General features: G+C 33.1%; 2 protein-coding genes across 3 annotated transcripts; both read left to right on the top strand.

Moving 5' to 3' along the window:
- The first annotated feature begins 2,156 nt into the window (after positions 1–2,156).
- Positions 2,157–4,097, top strand: LOC108320564 (protein TIC 20-I, chloroplastic). 2 transcript variants are annotated; one of them, XM_052868660.1, is made up of 3 exons: positions 2,157–2,290; positions 2,453–2,646; positions 3,429–4,097. In XM_052868660.1, exons 2-3 carry the CDS (start codon positions 2,463–2,465, stop codon positions 4,064–4,066), a joined length of 822 nt encoding a protein of 273 aa, XP_052724620.1. In that variant the 5' UTR covers positions 2,157–2,290; positions 2,453–2,462; the 3' UTR covers positions 4,067–4,097. The 2 variants fall into 2 exon arrangements, with proteins under 2 accessions (XP_052724620.1, XP_052724621.1); XM_052868661.1 differs by lacking the exons at positions 2,157–2,290; positions 2,453–2,646 and adding an exon at positions 2,659–2,862.
- A 2,058-nt stretch (positions 4,098–6,155) lies between these two features.
- On the top strand, positions 6,156–16,161 carry LOC108320562 (coatomer subunit beta'-2). Its single transcript, XM_017552010.2, has 24 exons — positions 6,156–6,403; positions 6,652–6,672; positions 6,837–6,898; positions 7,213–7,267; positions 8,462–8,498; positions 8,611–8,936; positions 9,050–9,181; positions 9,288–9,436; positions 9,884–9,952; positions 10,217–10,367; positions 10,458–10,523; positions 11,052–11,240; positions 11,598–11,738; positions 11,822–11,896; positions 12,046–12,222; positions 12,385–12,476; positions 12,560–12,676; positions 13,200–13,314; positions 13,454–13,525; positions 14,651–14,847; positions 14,953–15,046; positions 15,229–15,335; positions 15,459–15,591; positions 15,751–16,161. Exons 1-24 carry the CDS (start codon positions 6,401–6,403, stop codon positions 15,898–15,900), a joined length of 2,730 nt encoding a protein of 909 aa, XP_017407499.1. The 5' UTR covers positions 6,156–6,400; the 3' UTR covers positions 15,901–16,161.
- Positions 16,162–17,349: the final 1,188 nt, after the last annotated feature.

Genomic DNA, 17,349 nt, shown 5'->3' with positions numbered 1-17,349 from the left:
GTTTTCATCCTAAGCATTTTTCTAAGATGAAGTACTGAAATCGAAGCTGAATGATGTTGTCTGATTAATAAACCAATTAGCAAACAAAGTAGATATTTTGACATTGGATGGACAGTATGGAGCAAAATGAAGCAGATTCTGTTGGTTTTGGTGACTGAAATTAAAATCCTTGAGCAAAGAGACAAAAGGTTACATACGCGGCGACAGGGAGCAATGTTTGATTGCTTCTTAGAAAATAATTGTAGAATATAAGGAAAATCTGTTAAGGAAGATTTATAAGGTATCAACGACCACAATTGATGGATGAGATAAGTTGGAAATTGAAAAGGAGAAGAACATGGTGGACCAGAAGCACTAAACCTTTCTGTTCAACCGCATGTTCAAAGGTTCTCCTCTTACTAATAAAAAAAATAAACAATGTTATGGCTTCCGATCAACGACATCTCAGCTTACAAATAAAATAGGGTTTGATAGAAATCATATAAAGCCAAGCTAATAATGATTATAAGAATATCAAATTTATTGAAATAACATTATTAGAGATTCATGGCATTTTAAATATTGGTTATTTTCAATATTGGAATTTTATCATAAGAAAACTGACTAGGGTATTTGAGAGATTTTCTAGGGTCATGAACATAAATGTTTTATTCACTTGAATGGATTTAGAGAGAGTGATTGAATGAATTTGAAAAGATTTAAAAATAATTTTTGCTGTTATTTATTTAAGTGGATTTGAAGGTAGGTCAGAATGAATTTGGAAGTAAATATTTTTAATCTGTCACATTAATCAAATTCTATATTATTTCTCACAAACGTTCCAAATTCACTCTCGTTTGCCTTCAAATTCACTCAAATATACACCAACAAAAATTTATCTTCAAATCTATTCAATTACTCTTCTTTAAATCCATTTAAGTGAACAAAGAAAAAGAGATACAGAAGCTTTCAAAAAATTGGAAAGTGGAGAAGTTTATTCTTGGAATATGCCTTATGCTTCTAATACATGTTTATGCACTTGTACCTCGTCAAAATTTCATTAAATGATATAGTTAAAGTTAATTATTTAAAATATTATTATAACAGATCAAAATTGTTTGATGTTCTATCTTAAATTCTAATAATAAATACAATAAACAACAATAATAAATAACTGTTAGTCGTAATAAATAATGTTATTACTGATAATAACAAATGTAATGACAAAAATAACAAAAGAATTAGCTTTATTTTTAAAAAATATTTCAAAAATAAAAAATAAATATTTAAACTAACTTAAACTTTTACTTCTACACGATATTGGATTATTAGGTACACTGATAATAAGAATAATCTTTTTGTGTATAAAGATACCTTATATATGATGTAATTTATATATATCTGGGAAAACTTGTTTAATAATATATTATGTCTCACTATCAATTATTTTTTACTGTACAACTATTTAGCGTTGACCCCTAAATAAGCGTTTCTTTCAACATGTGGTTCTTCTTATGTTTAGGCTGTTTTAGATATTATGGCAATATAACGATTTTTTAACTATGCTACTCTATAAAATAAAAATTAATTTCTATTATTTTTCAACACAAATGGAATATGAAAATTAGGTCAGACTTTTTCTTCCTGCACTCCTTAATTTCTAGGTGCATCTTCATAATTCTCAAAACAACATTTACCCGTCCCAAAGACGAGTTTCCCGTTATTTATTTTAAAAATCTTTTAGAATAAGCTTTTCAAAATTTTTAGAACATGATTTTTCCAAACCAATATTTCTAATATAATTGCCTTTTTTGAATAATATTTTCGGAACAAAAGAAAATGCATACGTGTTTTAAAGTACCTTTCTAAAATATAAATGATATTTTCTTAAACCAATTTTTAGAAAAAGTTTTCTTAAACACACAAAATGCGTTTTAAAACAAGATTTCTCTCTTCTTTCTTTATAGCGAAGAACGAAGTGCAGCAGTAATGACAGCAGGGGAAAGTACAAAAGTAAGGGTATTTCAGTCTTTTAATTAATATAGGTGTGTAGTTAGTAATAGGGGGTGCAGAAAGAAAAATCCATCAAGGTAAAATAAAATAATTTATTTTGGTCTTGGGCTTGGAGCATTTCGAACTCTAGAAATATTATCCAGCCCAATCGAGGCACACGCAATTTCTTTATCTCTTTGTTCTGTGAAAATTGATGTGCAGAGACGCTAGCAGATAAACCTAACACACGAACCTCGAAAATTCCCTCAACACTGGAGTCGCTAAGCAGGAGTCGCTGGAAATTGATTCTGGGACTCAGGTTAGCTTTCTATAATGTTATGTGATGTGATTATAATGTTATGTTTTTTTTTTTTTCATTTTTATTTAGTTGTGTATTATCTGATTCGGTAGTCATTTTTCAACTGTAAATTTTTAATTTAATCGTAATTTGATTTTTTCGTGATTTTCCTTCTTCAATCAGTTGACCAACCATGATACAGAATGGTTGCATTATATCCCAAGGGTATGCCCCTGTGAATTCTAGATCACGCAATCATGTCGTACCCAGCAGCTCTGTGGTTCGATGTGCTTCTGGAATGTCTGCTAAGGTTGCCGTCTCAAACATCCGGAGGTTTTCGCGACATAATTTAGAATGTAAATCCCCGTTTCCAGGAGGTTCGTTCATGCTGTACTTATCTGTTAACTTGTTGACTTTTGCATTGGTTATGATTTGAATTTTTGAGCTTATGACTTGTGAGAATATTATTTGACCCGCCTTCTCTGCAAATGACAAAACATTTAAAAGTATGAGCTTAAAATCTGTGCACGGACAGTATAAAAGGATTTTACACTGTCAGACAAGCAGAATTCATCATAGGGATGCTTTTCAAGGTATTTATTGCAATAATTTAGCGAAATGCGAAATTACTACACATAAAATTTTATGATTGGATAACGGCGTAAAATCTCCTGACGCAGTTAGTGTGTGCACTATTTACTCTAGAAGTATATTCTGTTCTGTAGGAAAAGGGCTTCAATGGTGTATTATGATTGAATGTGGTTCTTTTAGATAACAGCTGATTGAGGGTGTGAATATAATGTTTAGAATTTTCTTACTCGGAACTGTATTTGAGATTATTTCAAGGTGGTTAGAGTGAAAGGTAAGAAACTTGTCTTGCATAGCAGTTTGAGATTAAATGACAATGTAAAATCTGTGTAATGTCAATGCAGAGACTATAGGTTTATAATATATTTGGTAGAAAAAAGCGTTTCTATGGCCTTGGTGGATCATGATCATTATTAAATGTTGTACTTTTAAGTAACACTTGATTAGGGGTACCGACATAATGTATAGAAATTTGTTAGTCAGGTTTCACTTTGTTCTACATTCTCTTTGCAATAGGCTTCCTTGATGATTCTATTTTCTAACTAAAATGTTCATATAATCTCTGTGGTAGGAATGGCATTTTCAAACGTGTTTGCTGCATCAAGCTTGCGTTTAAGTGAGGGTCAAAATCTTCTCTTTCGCTCTTTCCCTGGGTTACCCAAATTAGCGAAGTCCAATATGGTCACTAGAGCATCAAAGGATGTCCCAACTAGCTTCCGTTACCCTCCAATGACCAAAAAACCGCAATGGTGGTGGAGATCATTAGCATGCCTACCTTACCTTATGCCTCTCCATGAGACATGGATGTATGCTGAGACAGCATATAATCTTCATCCATTTTTGGAATGCTTTGAATTCTACACGTACCCTTTTCTTATGGCAATTGGGAGCCTACCTAGCTGGTTTCTCATGGCATACTTCTTTGTTGCATATCTTGGAATTGTGAGGAGAAAAGAATGGCCACATTTCTTCAGATTTCATGTTGTGATGGGAATGTTATTGGAGATTGCCCTGCAGGTTATAGGAACTGTGAGCCGCTGGATGCCACTATCACTCTACTGGGGCAAAATGGGAATGCATTTCTGGACTGCCGTATCATTTGGTTATCTCTTTACTGTTTTGGAGTGCATAAGGTGTGCTCTTGTTGGTATGTATGCTGACATTCCTTTCATCTGTGATGCAGCATATATCCAAATTCCATATGATTAACAAGGAATATATGTAAAGAAGTTTACCCTTCTATATCACTTTTTTGTTGTATCAGAGTTTTTCTTGAACAACATTGAAAAACAAGTAGTCCGTTAATGATTATTTTTGTGAAAAAAAATATGTATGAGATTTCGTAGGTATTTGTATTGATTTTATATGCAGTCTCAGGGGTTTAATCCCTCTCTTTTCCTCTTCCCTTGACCTTATATGTAGTCTCAGGGGTTTAATCCCTCTCTTTTTCTCTTCCCTTTGACATTCTCTTCAGTCTATTTCTATTACAAATGCACATTATCTTCTAGATAGTAGGTCCTTGTGTAAGATGGCAATTTTAAGCATACGCATGAACTTGTTTTAGTCTACAAAATTACTGTGAAATGGGAGATTGATATGACGGTATCAATTAAGGGTATTAAATCTCTATGTACTCTTGGTGTGATTCAAGATTTCTAAGTTTTGTTATTAAGCATCATTTTAACTGTTTGAGCATTTTTTTCTTTGAAGATTATGGATGGGAGTGGTCAATTTAGACAGAATTTTCTTTGGAATAACATTGTAGATTATGCCTCAGCCATCATTCTTGCCACATATTGCATGTTACTCTTTCAATTCCTTTTACACAAATCTCTAAATATGCAAAAGTGAAATTGAGTGTATAAAGCAAGTTTGATATTAAGTGTAATTTTGTTAATCTAATGTAAGATTTTTTATTACTTCTGGTCAATTTGAGTGGCAAAATTAATTTTATCTAATTACAGTTCACTGTTTTTTTTTCTATCAAAATCACTTGTGAATTTATCATAATACGAACATGGGAAATGCCATTCAATATTGTGCCCAAATATTCAGTTTTTCAACAAATATTTTTGGAATGTCTTAAAAGCATACAAAAAACTTTGGAAGAATCAAATATATAAAATATATTAAAATTAAAAAATATAATAATTTATATATATATATATATATATATATATATATATATATATATATATATATATATAATTTGGGGGCTCTGGCTTTTCTCACCAGTTACTAAGATTTGTCAAGGGTAGATGGTAGAAATGAAAAGGTTAGACGATGTTGCTATTTTTGAAACATTTATCTTGGTTATCAACATGATTATGATAATAAAATATAAATTATAATAACTAATCTTATTTCTTATAAGTGCAACTAAAAACTTCATTTTTAATACTTGTTATAAGAGAAATATGTAGGGATAAAAACTAAAATTTCAAACGAATTTTAATACTTTTATGCTGTTTTTAGATTCATAGATGTACTGGACAAAAACAAAAGGGCAGAGGAAGAAGTTATATTGTTCACATAGAGAAAGAAAGAGGAGAGAAAGTGCTGTCCCTCTATAAAGTTGAAGAAAAAGAGATAAATATATTTGGTTTATTATTATTTTGCCCTTCCTCCCTGTATATATTTAAGAAAACTTTCTACCAACTTATTATTTTTAGCTAAAAATCAATTTGGGAAATTTTTCAATAGACCATTAGTAAAAAAAAAAACTGGTTGAAAAAATCTAACCAAAGTGACACAAGTTAAAATAATTATGTACATCAATTGAAAATAATTTCAATCTTAGTCCATGTTGACACTAGTATCAATTGAAAAGTATTATCAACTAATAATTTTCAATTATAAAACGCTGTATGGTATTAACCTAAATGTTGTATTGCTAATTATTAAAATCCTTTACGGAAAAAAATAAAATGAACAAATTTGAATTGCTTTTATTTTAATAAAATATCTAAAATTAAAAAATAAAATTTAAATTTAACGTGTTTGAATCTTTTGAAATTTACAAATTGACTTTGCAAATACTTACTAGGGGAGTTTGATCTGGACAGAAATTATTGTTTGGAAACAACCTACAATATCAAAACTGTCCTTAAACGAATTAAATAAATTGCAAGGACTAAAATATCACAGGGACTAATTTGCAAGAAATTCCCATAATTTTATTGCAGAAATAAACAAAGTGAATCATGGGTACCTTTGATCCACTCCGTTTGTTTCACCATCTTAGTAGATAGATACCTACACCCTACCAGTAGACAGAACGACGACGTATTTGCCATTCTACAGTACAGAGTGCAGTGGCATTCTCGTAAATCCCTGCATTAACTGCAAAACAGCGTTTGGTTTCCCTTTGTTCCCCATCGATCATAATATTTGCACTCTTTAACTCAGCACTGCGAAGCAAACCACTTGTGGCGCTCCACTTTCTCTATCCATTTCATCTTCGATCTAGCGGTCTCTTAGAATCCGCTTGATCTCCGACGAGTTATCGCGATAAAAACTTGTTAGTTCCTGCAATCTTCGAAAATGGTGAGCTTCCTCTCTTATCCCTAACGCTTCACCGTTCTCAGCAATCCTAGATCTGGAACTGTCTCGCTTCAATTTGATGTTTTTTTATTACGCTCCCTCCTATTTGAATTTCAATTGATTGTGTATCTGTGACTTCAAACGCGAGCCTCCTAATTTAGTTTTTAGATTTCAGTTACCACGGGATCTATTGTGGAATTGTGCATTGACTACTTTTTGTTTGTCTCTTTGTTTTTTGCTTGCTTTTGCAGCCTCTCCGACTCGAAATTAAGGTACTCTTTTTTTTTTGTCTTTCGTATTGAGGTTTATTTTGGGAGGAATGTCTGATAAGTTTGGTACTGAGTATTTCTGTGATTTGGACTTCTCTGCAACGGGGTAGCGGAGTGTATTACTTTCTGACTGCTTAAACTTGTGTGTTTTTGTTATATTTGAACAGCGAAAACTTGCACAAAGATCAGAGAGAGTGAAGTCTGTGGATCTACATCCTACAGAACCATGGTAATGCCTTGTCCTTGGTTGTGTTGTTGTGATTTTACTCTAGAATTATTTTATGATATGTAGCTAAATTGGTAACCAGCATTGTAATATGTTACTCACCATGAATTACTGGATGTGACTCCATCATTTGGTTTTTCTCAAGCATGATCTCTACAAGGAGTTAGGGATAGTTTGTGAACATTTGTTATTATTGGCCGTGTCTGTTTTGTGGCACTACTGTTACTCTATGATTTACTGTAGAAATTCGAAAGATAGGTAAATAGTGGATACTTGGATGTTTCACTGAATGTGTGATGTTGCTATAATTAATACAGGATTTTGGCAAGTTTATACTCTGGAACTGTCTGTATCTGGAACTACCAATCTCAGGTTTGTAGATTTTTCTATTTGCTTTTTATATCGAATTGAAAATGTAACATAGAATTCGTGCATGTTGGGACCTGAGTCAGACACACCATCTTTTGCATGGTGCTTATGCATAGTGATGTGCTGATCCACAAATAAAGGGTCTATATATTATGTCTTCTTCAAAATTCAAAGCAGTTGCATAATTTATTCCCTTTGTTAACCAACTGCTTTATGATTGTATATTAGTTGACAGCAATGTTCATTAAATGTTGGCGTTCTACTGAAATATTAGGATTATATATCTTAAGCTACCATGCATGGGGCCGCTTGGAACAGTTTTGGGTTTCTATAATTTTCGCTACTTTTTGGCGAAGCTTCTTAAATTAAGTTTTTGATTGTTTGTTTCAAATAATTGTATGGTCTAATTCATGACAATTTTTGTGCGACAAGAGCTTATTGAAAAGTTTTTAATTAAGGTGTTTTACCTACACAGACAGTAGAAAAATTAAACTTTAGCAGTTTAGCTTTCAAATCCCAACCAGGTTGAGTTGCTTCCACTTTAGCCTATTGTCTTCTTATCTGCACATGGTCACAGTCATCCTTTGTAATAAGAAAAATGTTGATAAAATGCTAGTAGCTACTCCTACTCTACACAGAAATTGATAGTTTAGATATCCCATATGAGCGAAGGCTATTTTTGGTGCATTTCCTTCCTTTTGGATATTATTGATGTCCTTTCACTCTTGATAGTCAGGCTATCTGATGATGTGTGTGCTTTTGTAGATTTATTATCAGCATTGTCTATGGCTTTTTTTTCCTCCTCTTTACACAAAATAAGATATCATCAATGTTTTTGAAGAATTATAGTCTTCTTTTTTTGTCAAATACGGGGAAAAACCAAGAAGAAAAGTGCTCCTGTACTTAGTTTTGTACATTCTGTATGGTGTATTTTGTTTGTGTTCTGGTGATATTGAATGAGACATATCCTTCTTGCGTGTTCTATGATGACTTCATGGCCTTTCTGCAATCACTTAAAGACTGAACATTCTATATGCACTGTATTTATAGATTTTAGGTTGGTATTTAAAGACAGCCTCTACCACCTGTTCATATATTTGGAATTTTTTCCAGACTTTATTCAAATGGATATTCCTCAGTAATTTCTTTGGAGATTTGTCTGTGCAATTAGTTTAATTTTTTATCATTTTATTTCAGACCATGGCCAAGTCTTTTGAGGTTACTGAGTTACCAGGTGTGTGCATTTTTTAGTCTGTTTCGTTGTTTGTATATCTTCCTCTTGATTCATTTTATTTCATTCTCTTTATATATTTTGCGGGTCTCTCATATACAGCTTGGTTTTGCAGTTAGGTCAGCTAAGTTTATTGCTCGCAGACAGTGGGTTGTGGCAGGGGCAGATGATATGTTTATTCGTGTATATAATTACAACACAATGGATAAAGTTAAAGTATTTGAGGCACATACAGATTACATTAGGTGTGTTGCAGTTCATCCTACCCTTCCTTATGTGTTGTCATCATCTGATGATATGCTCATAAAGCTTTGGGATTGGGAAAAGGGCTGGATCTGTACCCAGATATTTGAGGGGCATTCTCATTATGTCATGCAAGTGACATTTAATCCTAAAGACACAAACACCTTTGCCAGTGCATCTCTTGATCGCACCATAAAGGTAAACATGTTTTTTTCTTGCTAGTTGTTTCGTCCATTTTCTTTATTTTATTTCTATACACCTATGGTAAATATTAAAAATTAATGTATTAATACTGCTATCTTCAATTGCAGATTTGGAATCTTGGCTCCCCTGACCCCAATTTTACATTGGATGCCCATCAAAAAGGAGTGAATTGTGTTGATTACTTTACTGGCGGTGACAAACCTTATCTAATTACTGGTTCTGATGATCACACTGCCAAGGTTTGTTTTCTATTTTCTGTTTGTTCTTTGTCATCTTCCGTTTAATTTGTTTTCCAATATGTATATATGGATAGGAATTATCATGCCAATAAAACCTTTAAAACAGGTATGGGATTATCAAACCAAAAGTTGTGTCCAGACTCTTGAGGGTCACACACACAATGTATCTGCTGTATGCTTTCATCCTGAACTACCTATAATAATTACTGGATCTGAGGATGGCACAGTGCGCATTTGGCATTCAACAACTTATAGGTAATTTTATGTTGTTTACAGATTACTGAGTTGAGAGTCTTATTTTTTGTTATTTAATTTGGTGTGTTGTTCCTGCCATTTTTGTCATCATCACTCTATCATAGGAACTTGAATAATTTGATTTTGGTTTAAATTTTTTATCACATAATGAAATCATGACTTGTTTTTCAAATTTTATGATATTGTTTTCCACCTGTTGCTTAACCCATTTTTTTATGACATGTATGCCTAAATTTGATGTTCAGTTGAGAATTTAGATATTGCTGAAATTTGGTCAGGAAGAGTGGATCGTGGTGCTAGATTCTTATATATTATATATTGTATGTGGCCTTGCTCCATGTTACACTGTCTGAAGATTTTATACCAAGATTAGTTTGAAGTATATTTGAGTTTATGGATATATTCCAGTTATTTTTAAAGTTTAATGGTGGTATAATCTGCCTGCAGGCTGGAGAACACATTGAACTATGGCCTTGAAAGAGTTTGGGCTGTTGGATACCTGAAGGGTTCACGTCGGTGAGTTTTTTGGATTAAATTGTGAAAGTAATTACCAAGTCTCCTATCTGCAGTCCCTCTGAATCATGTTGGGTGGAGGTGTAGGATATGAGACTTGGTAATGAAATACTCGCTCCTGATTAGATTACTGATTAGCAAAGTTTTTTTCTCCTTGTGTCATGGGATCTTGTTTGCTTTAACTGAAAGCAGAACATTTTTCTTACTTTTTTCTTCTCGTGATCATTTGTCGTGCATTATCTAAATTACAAAAATCTTTCTTTGAAGGGTTGTGATAGGCTATGATGAAGGTACTATTATGGTCAAACTTGGTCGAGAAGAACCTGTAGCCAGCATGGATAACAGTGGAAAAATAATTTGGGCTAAGCACAATGAAATTCAAACTGTCAATATAAGGAGTATAGGAGCAGATGTGGAGGTATGGGCTCTTTTTAACCTTTCTTGTCCATATAATACATGAGATAAGAGTTGAAACTTGCTTTAGTGACACAAGTACTATGTATTTTAGATTGCTGATGGAGAAAGGTTACCATTGGCTGTTAAGGAGTTGGGCACCTGTGATCTCTATCCACAAGTGAGCGAGCATCCCTTTTCTTTGATATTAAGTCTCATTTTTTTTGCATTACTTCTCTACTTTTATTGATTAGGCTCATATTAAGCAACTCTTAAAGAATACAAGAAGCAAGTGTATTACATTATTTAGCAATTCTGACATTTTGGTATTTCAATTCTGGTTCTGACTTTTGTATTATGGTGATTCGTGCCTTTTTTTTCTTACATTTTTTTAATTCTTATTGATTCTTTTTGCCTCTATATTGTATTTGTATGCATAAAGTTTGCCATTGTTTTATGTAATCTGTGTATAGATGAGTATTTATTTAAATAAATATAGGTTTTACTGTGTAATGTTAGGCATTCAAACTCAGATGTTAATGACGAGAACTAGTTGGTATCTCAGACTATGCTTTTCTTATATTCAATCCCTTTTCAAAAAAGTGAGCTTCAAAATAATAGTCTGCCCCTTAGGTTTAGTTATGACCACTAATTTAATTTTTCATGCATGTTGATTGGTGTCTGACACTTGGTTTACTTTCATATTCAGAGTCTAAGGCACAATCCAAATGGGAGGTTTGTTGTTGTTTGTGGAGATGGGGAATACATTATATACACTGCTTTGGCATGGAGAAACAGATCATTTGGTTCTGCCTTGGAGTTTGCTTGGTCTTCAGATGGGGAATACGCTGTAAGAGAAAGCACATCGAAAGTCAAAATTTTCAGCAAAAATTTCCAGGTTGTGCTTCACTTTTAGTTACTCTTTCTTTTTATTCTTTGTCTGAAAAACACAAAAGTGATGACCACTAAACTAAATAATTTTGTTAAAAGGATGGCCAAACTGGTTCCTGCCAATGATTTACTGTTATAAAAGGGACCATGTACTAAAACTATGGTATCAGTTAATTTTCCTTGACCATTGCATCTGACTAACATTTGGGAAAAGTGCTTCTATTGCTGCTAGTAATAAGAGATTATTGATTTCTATTTTTATTGTCTAACTTGGTTCACACAAAAAGTTACCATCATTTAGGATGTCTTCCAAATGAAATCAGTTGTCTAAGTTTTAATTGGGAACAAAATTTATATATTTCAGGAAAAGAAGAGTATCCGACCAACTTTTTCAGCTGAAAGAATATTTGGTGGCACTGTATTGGCAATGTGCTCAAATGATTTCATCTGCTTTTACGATTGGACTGAATGCAGGTTGATTCGTCGTATTGATGTTAATGTTAAAGTAAGTGCTTCCATGAGGTTGCATTAGCATTCTGCTTTTATTTCTTTCTGTCTTGTTAATTTTGTTAAATTTTCTTGTGTCAGAACCTCTACTGGGCTGACAGTGGTGATCTAGTGACAATTGCTAGTGATACATCATTCTACATCTTGAAGTACAATGTGAGGATTCTACAAACTTGATTCATTTTTTACAATTCTTGACTTTCTATGAGATAGCGTTGTTTTTACCTTTATGCTTTGGTTAAACGAATATCTAATGGCACTTTACTGGTGAAGTATTGTAAACATTTTAACTTCCATTGTTGTAGCGTGATGTTGTAGCATCATATTTAGATAGTGGAAGCCCTGCAGATGAGCAAGGTGTTGAAGATGCCTTTGAGCTCCTCCATGAAACGAGTGAACGCGTCAGGACAGGGATCTGGGTTGGGGATTGCTTTATCTACAACAATTCTTCTTGGAGGCTTAACTATTGTGTTGGTGGTGAGGTATTATCTCTTTTCCCTTTTAGATTAAAAAATGCATACTTATTTTTTGTACTTGCTGTAATATTTTTTGCTTTGTTTTGATGAATCTCTTTTATCGTATGTGTATTTATTGAACAACAAGGATCCTACAATTCCTGATGATGCATTTCATTATGAATTTAGGTAACTACAATGTTTCATTTGGACCGTCCTATGTACTTGTTGGGATATCTTGCCAGCCAAAGTAGGGTCTATTTGATAGACAAGGAGTTCAAGTAAGTGAATCAGTGGTATGCATCATTCAAAACCACTCAATGCGGTAATCCTGATTTTTTCTTCTTTTGTCTATTTTACTCAGTGTTATGGGATACACACTACTTTTAAGCTTGATTGAGTACAAGACACTTGTCATGCGTGGTGACTTAGAAAGAGCCAATGAAATTCTACCATCAATTCCTAAAGAACATCACAACAGGTAGTAGATATTTTTTGTTACTTTGTTACAAAATGACTTTTACTTTCATTATTTAGAAATTATGTTTGATATGTTTTGTGAAAAGCTTTTCTTTTTGTATTGCATTGTGTTATAAAATTATGGAAATTTACTTACCAAAAACAATTAACAATTCCAATAATTTTCATGCACTACTTGCCCTTTGTTTTTTTGCAATTAAGGTTCTGGCCTGATTCCGTGAGTAAAATACCAACCAGCTTATAAATTGGAGTGGATAATCTGACTCTCGTGTTCAAGTTTTTTTTGTGCTTGTTAATGATGATACCTTACTGTGATATATTCTGGACTCACTAGTCTTGCTTGTTCATTATTTATCATTGGTTGCTTTCTTTAAGAAATGAATATATGCTGCATTTTTTTCCTGGTGTCCTTGACTTAGAATAATTTTCTGTGTATGGTGTTCACTTGGACTACAGTTTCAATGTTTGATGTTCAGATGTGACATCCACCGTAATTGCAATTGTTTATTTGTTTTCTTCACTAGTGTGGCTCGTTTCCTGGAATCACGAGGAATGATAGAGGATGCTCTTGAAGTAGCTACTGACCCTGACTACAGGTTTGATCTAGCCATTCAGCTTGGAAGATTAGAGGTTGCTAAGGTAAATGCACAAGTACATATTTTCCAACGAGTATATATTATTTTACTTCTGAAAATTGAAAACTTGGGTTTCGAGTTTTTTGCATTCTCATGTGCATCAGTCTAACTTGTGGGGTTATATTTTCATTATTCTTTTGCAGGGTATAGCCACTGAAGTGCAGAGTGAGTCTAAATGGAAGCAATTGGGAGAATTAGCTATGTCTACTGGAAAGGTGTTTTTCTCTATCAAATGAGTTTCTATGATTTAACGTTTGGCTGAATTACATTCCTAAATATAGTGCTCAATAAGACCATGCTTAAGAGGATTCAGAGATTTGATTAGTGCCAAACTATGAAGCCTAAATTCTCCAGAATTAACAGCGTTGTTATAGTATGTTATTTTACATTACACCAATACTTGTTGAGTCTTGTACTATGTGCTTAGATGGATATGCGGGAAGCGTGCACCCATTTTCTTAGCAAAAAAGTATTGAATGATGTGTTTGTGATGCTGTTCAGATCGAGCTGAACAAAGCTGCTTCATTAATATTTTTTAATGCAAGTGGTCGTGTTTCAATTTGACCCCAAATGGTTCACACACAGCACTATCTCTGCAAAAGGGGATAAGGCTCGGTTTACTTTTCGGGTCTCTTACCATGTTGCTTGACTTGCGTCTGTTCTTTGTCTAACAAGGTTCCAAGTCTTGCACATCCTTTTTAGTCAAAATTAAAGTCTCATCTTCACTAACCATTGGACACAAATCACACCTGGCTCTGGTTTTGCTTATCCTCCCCACCCCAATTTAAGAGTTATCATCCTCTTGCATTTTACAGTGACTGTGGTAAGAGGAATCAACCAAGCTTTTATAGTCCACTTGTGGGAAAATTCAGCAACCACTTAGTCAAAATAATGAAATTATTCATATGTGGTTGAATAGAAATCGGAAATGCCTATGTTTTATGAGTTTTTCATCATCTGATATTTGTTAGATATGATGTTTCAGTGATGGAAAACATTACAATGGGATAAAAGAAGGAAATTATCAAATTATCAAACATTACAATAGGATCCCAATTAATAATGTGCACTCTTCCATTTCTTCATTAAAATTTCCACAAAGTAAAGCATCATTAATTTATTGCTCAATCCTAAGGCAATCCATTATGAACACTGCATTCCATCTCCTTCAAAAGTTCCAATTGTACCAGAGCTCAGTGCTGATTCTGATGCATGATTAGGAAGTTGAATATTTATTTTATTCTTGTTGTAATTGGTAATGATTCCGGACACTTGATGTTGATTGGTATTGGGTATCGTTCTTGGTCTTATGCAGCTCACTGTATTATTTGTTCTTGCAGTTAGAAATGGCTGAAGAGTGTTTAAAATTCGCTATGGATATGAGTGGATTATTGCTGCTATATTCTTCTTTAGGGGATGCTGAAGGAATATCAAAACTTGCAACTCTTGCTAAAGAGCAAGGGAAAAATAATGTTGCATTCCTTTGCTTATTCACGTTGGGTAAACTTGAGGACTGTCTTCAGTTGTTGGTGGAAAGGTAATATTTTACGGTTGTAATCTCTTGTTTATGATATTACTGTACTGAGAGAGAAAGGGTTAAGTTAGACTGCAGTTTGATGTAGCTGTGTTATAATTTTGACAGCAATCGGATTCCAGAGGCTGCTTTAATGGCTCGATCCTATCTCCCGAGCAAGGTCCCAGAGATAGTGGCAATTTGGAGAAAAGATCTCAGTAAGGTAATTTGTTATATATATCAGATTTAATTATAACTGAACAGTCTAAAATTTATGCTGTTCTCGTGATATTAGGTAGGAACTTCACAGTCCATTTCCATGTTCTGGGTTCTTATCATATTGGCAGGTTTAATGTGTATTAGAAATACAAATTCTTATATCTATTCGTTAATGTGCACGCACAGGTTAATTCAAAAGCCGCAGAATCATTGGCTGATCCTGAGGAGTATCCTAATTTGTTTGATGATTGGCAAGTTGCGCTTGCTGTTGAATCTAAAGCTGCAGAAACAAGGTCAGTGGGGAAATGCGTACTTTTTTTACAAGTATCTTGCAACTTTGGTCATTTATGTATTACTCTGTATGGTGTGCTAAACTTCTAACAGATGTTTTGTACTAACTTTTCCTTTTATTATAGAGGTGTTTACCCTCCTGCATCAGAGTATGTGAACCAGGCTGATAAATCATATATCACCCTTGTGGAAGCTTTCAGAAACATGCAGGTAGAAGAAGGGGATCAACCTCTTGAGAATGGGGACTCTATCCACGAGGTAAAATAAAGTATAGCTAACACTGTGCATAAGTTCTCAACATTTTCTCCTAAAGTGATAGTGTCCTTTTGCTGCAACAGAAAGGATAGCCTATAACCCCAATTGGATTTGTCAGTGGTGTTAGTGTGTTTATGTTGTTTTTATGTTCTTTTGTCCCAGTTGACTGAACATAACGGGGAAGAGCACTATCCAGATGAGCATGAGGAACAAAAAGGAGAGGAAGGAAGCCAAGAGGAGGCAGTTGTAGTGGATGCCGATTCTACGGATGGTGCAATCCTCATCAACGGTAATGAGGCGGACGAAGAGTAAGGTAAAAATAATGGAACCCGACAGTCTAAAAGCATTGGGTTGGAGCTGTGCGAAAATTGAAGCTTTATCTCGGGTGATTGCTTCTCAAGTTCCATTCCTAACTCCCATTTTGACAACTAGCTGCTTTTACCATCATTACTATCACCTGAGTACCTGCAATTCTATTTTTGTTCTTTTTAATGTATCATACACTTTATTACAATTAGGCTGTATATTTTGGGAAATAGAGAGGAAATTATAAAATTATGTCCATTTTCAGTAGACGGTGACCAAATCTCAGAACACATCACCAATTTTTCCATAATTTTGTACGGCAATTTGGCTTGGGATTTTGTAACATTTTGTTGCTTGAGCAATCATGGTATAATCCATGCTAAACTTTTCCTGTAAACTTTTTGTTGTGTAAGGGATGGATGAAGTCAAGATAACAACGAATGCTAGGTATATTTTATTTTCCATCTTAAACTTTTCAAAGAAACAATAACACTGTTTTATCTCATGCAAGAGGTCTACCTTCAATATTCAGTACAAACTTATGCTACGCAAGTTTGTCCACTAATGCGTTAGACACAATTATGAATATCTCTGAAAGTGTATTATAATGGTTGCAGTTGATGTTTAAATTGGATAACTTTAAAGGGTCATATTTTTAATTAAATAATTTGTAAAATCTAGTATTTGTATAAAACTAGATGATTTCATAAAATAGATTAAGGATTGTAATTATCTAGTATCCATATTGTTTTCGCTTTTTTCTTTACCTAATAGAACTTTTTTTTATTAATTAAAAAATAAATAGAAATCCTAACAATATATTATTTTATCATAATACTCTAAGATTAACTTATTTAAGGACAAAATAAGTTGAAATTTATAATAGGCTACTTAAAATCTCTTACCAGTCAACATTTAATACTTTTCTTTTTAAGATTCATGATCATTATTACTTGAAACTTGAGTGGTAAAATATTTTACTTAAAATGCAAAAGTAGTAGTAAATATTAGACATTTTGCATATTTGTCTTTTCGAATGCATCATCACTGCCTGGAATCAAATGATCTACATGACTTAAAACTTTTCCAGAAAAACTTAAACAAATCCCATGACATGCTAAATAACATATTATCTTGTTACGAATAAAACGTGAATCTAATTTTCACTTTGAATAAAAATAAAAAACTAAAATATTATATAAAAATAAAAGACTCATTAATTTATTATTTTAAGATTTTAGATAAAAAGTGATATCAAATCATTAAATAGTTGGATTCATAATTTATGATTATTTATATGGCATCAAATTAATCTGTTTTTTTTATAGACCCAACATATATTTATGGCTACGTTTAATCAAACAAATAACAACATCCACAGCTCAAGATAAAACATGCAATCAATGATATCACTTTTCATGTACAAAACATTAATTTGTGCTACAGATAGTTAAC

Source organism: Vigna angularis, chromosome 9 (genome assembly GCF_016808095.1).
Source record: "Vigna angularis cultivar LongXiaoDou No.4 chromosome 9, ASM1680809v1, whole genome shotgun sequence".
In the NCBI taxonomy this organism is placed as follows: Eukaryota; Viridiplantae; Streptophyta; class Magnoliopsida; order Fabales; family Fabaceae; genus Vigna; species Vigna angularis.
The sequence above is the reverse complement of the archived record's forward strand: the minus strand, read 5'-3'. Positions and strand labels throughout refer to the sequence as shown.

What these genes read in the sequence shown, in the direction of transcription:
- LOC108320564 (XM_052868660.1), top strand. Translation starts at nt 2,463, where the DNA reads ATGATACAGAATGGTTGCATTATATCCCAAGGGTATGCCCCTGTGAAT. An exon ending in TAAATCCCCGTTTCCAGGAG is followed by an intron (nt 2,647 to 3,428) that starts GTTCGTTCATGC and finishes TCTCTGTGGTAG; the next exon opens with GAATGGCATTTTCAAACGTG.
- LOC108320562 (XM_017552010.2), top strand. An exon ending in TTTTCAGCAAAAATTTCCAG is followed by an intron (nt 11,241 to 11,597) that starts GTTGTGCTTCAC and finishes TATATATTTCAG; the next exon opens with GAAAAGAAGAGTATCCGACC. An exon ending in GAAGATTAGAGGTTGCTAAG is followed by an intron (nt 13,315 to 13,453) that starts GTAAATGCACAA and finishes ATTCTTTTGCAG; the next exon opens with GGTATAGCCACTGAAGTGCA.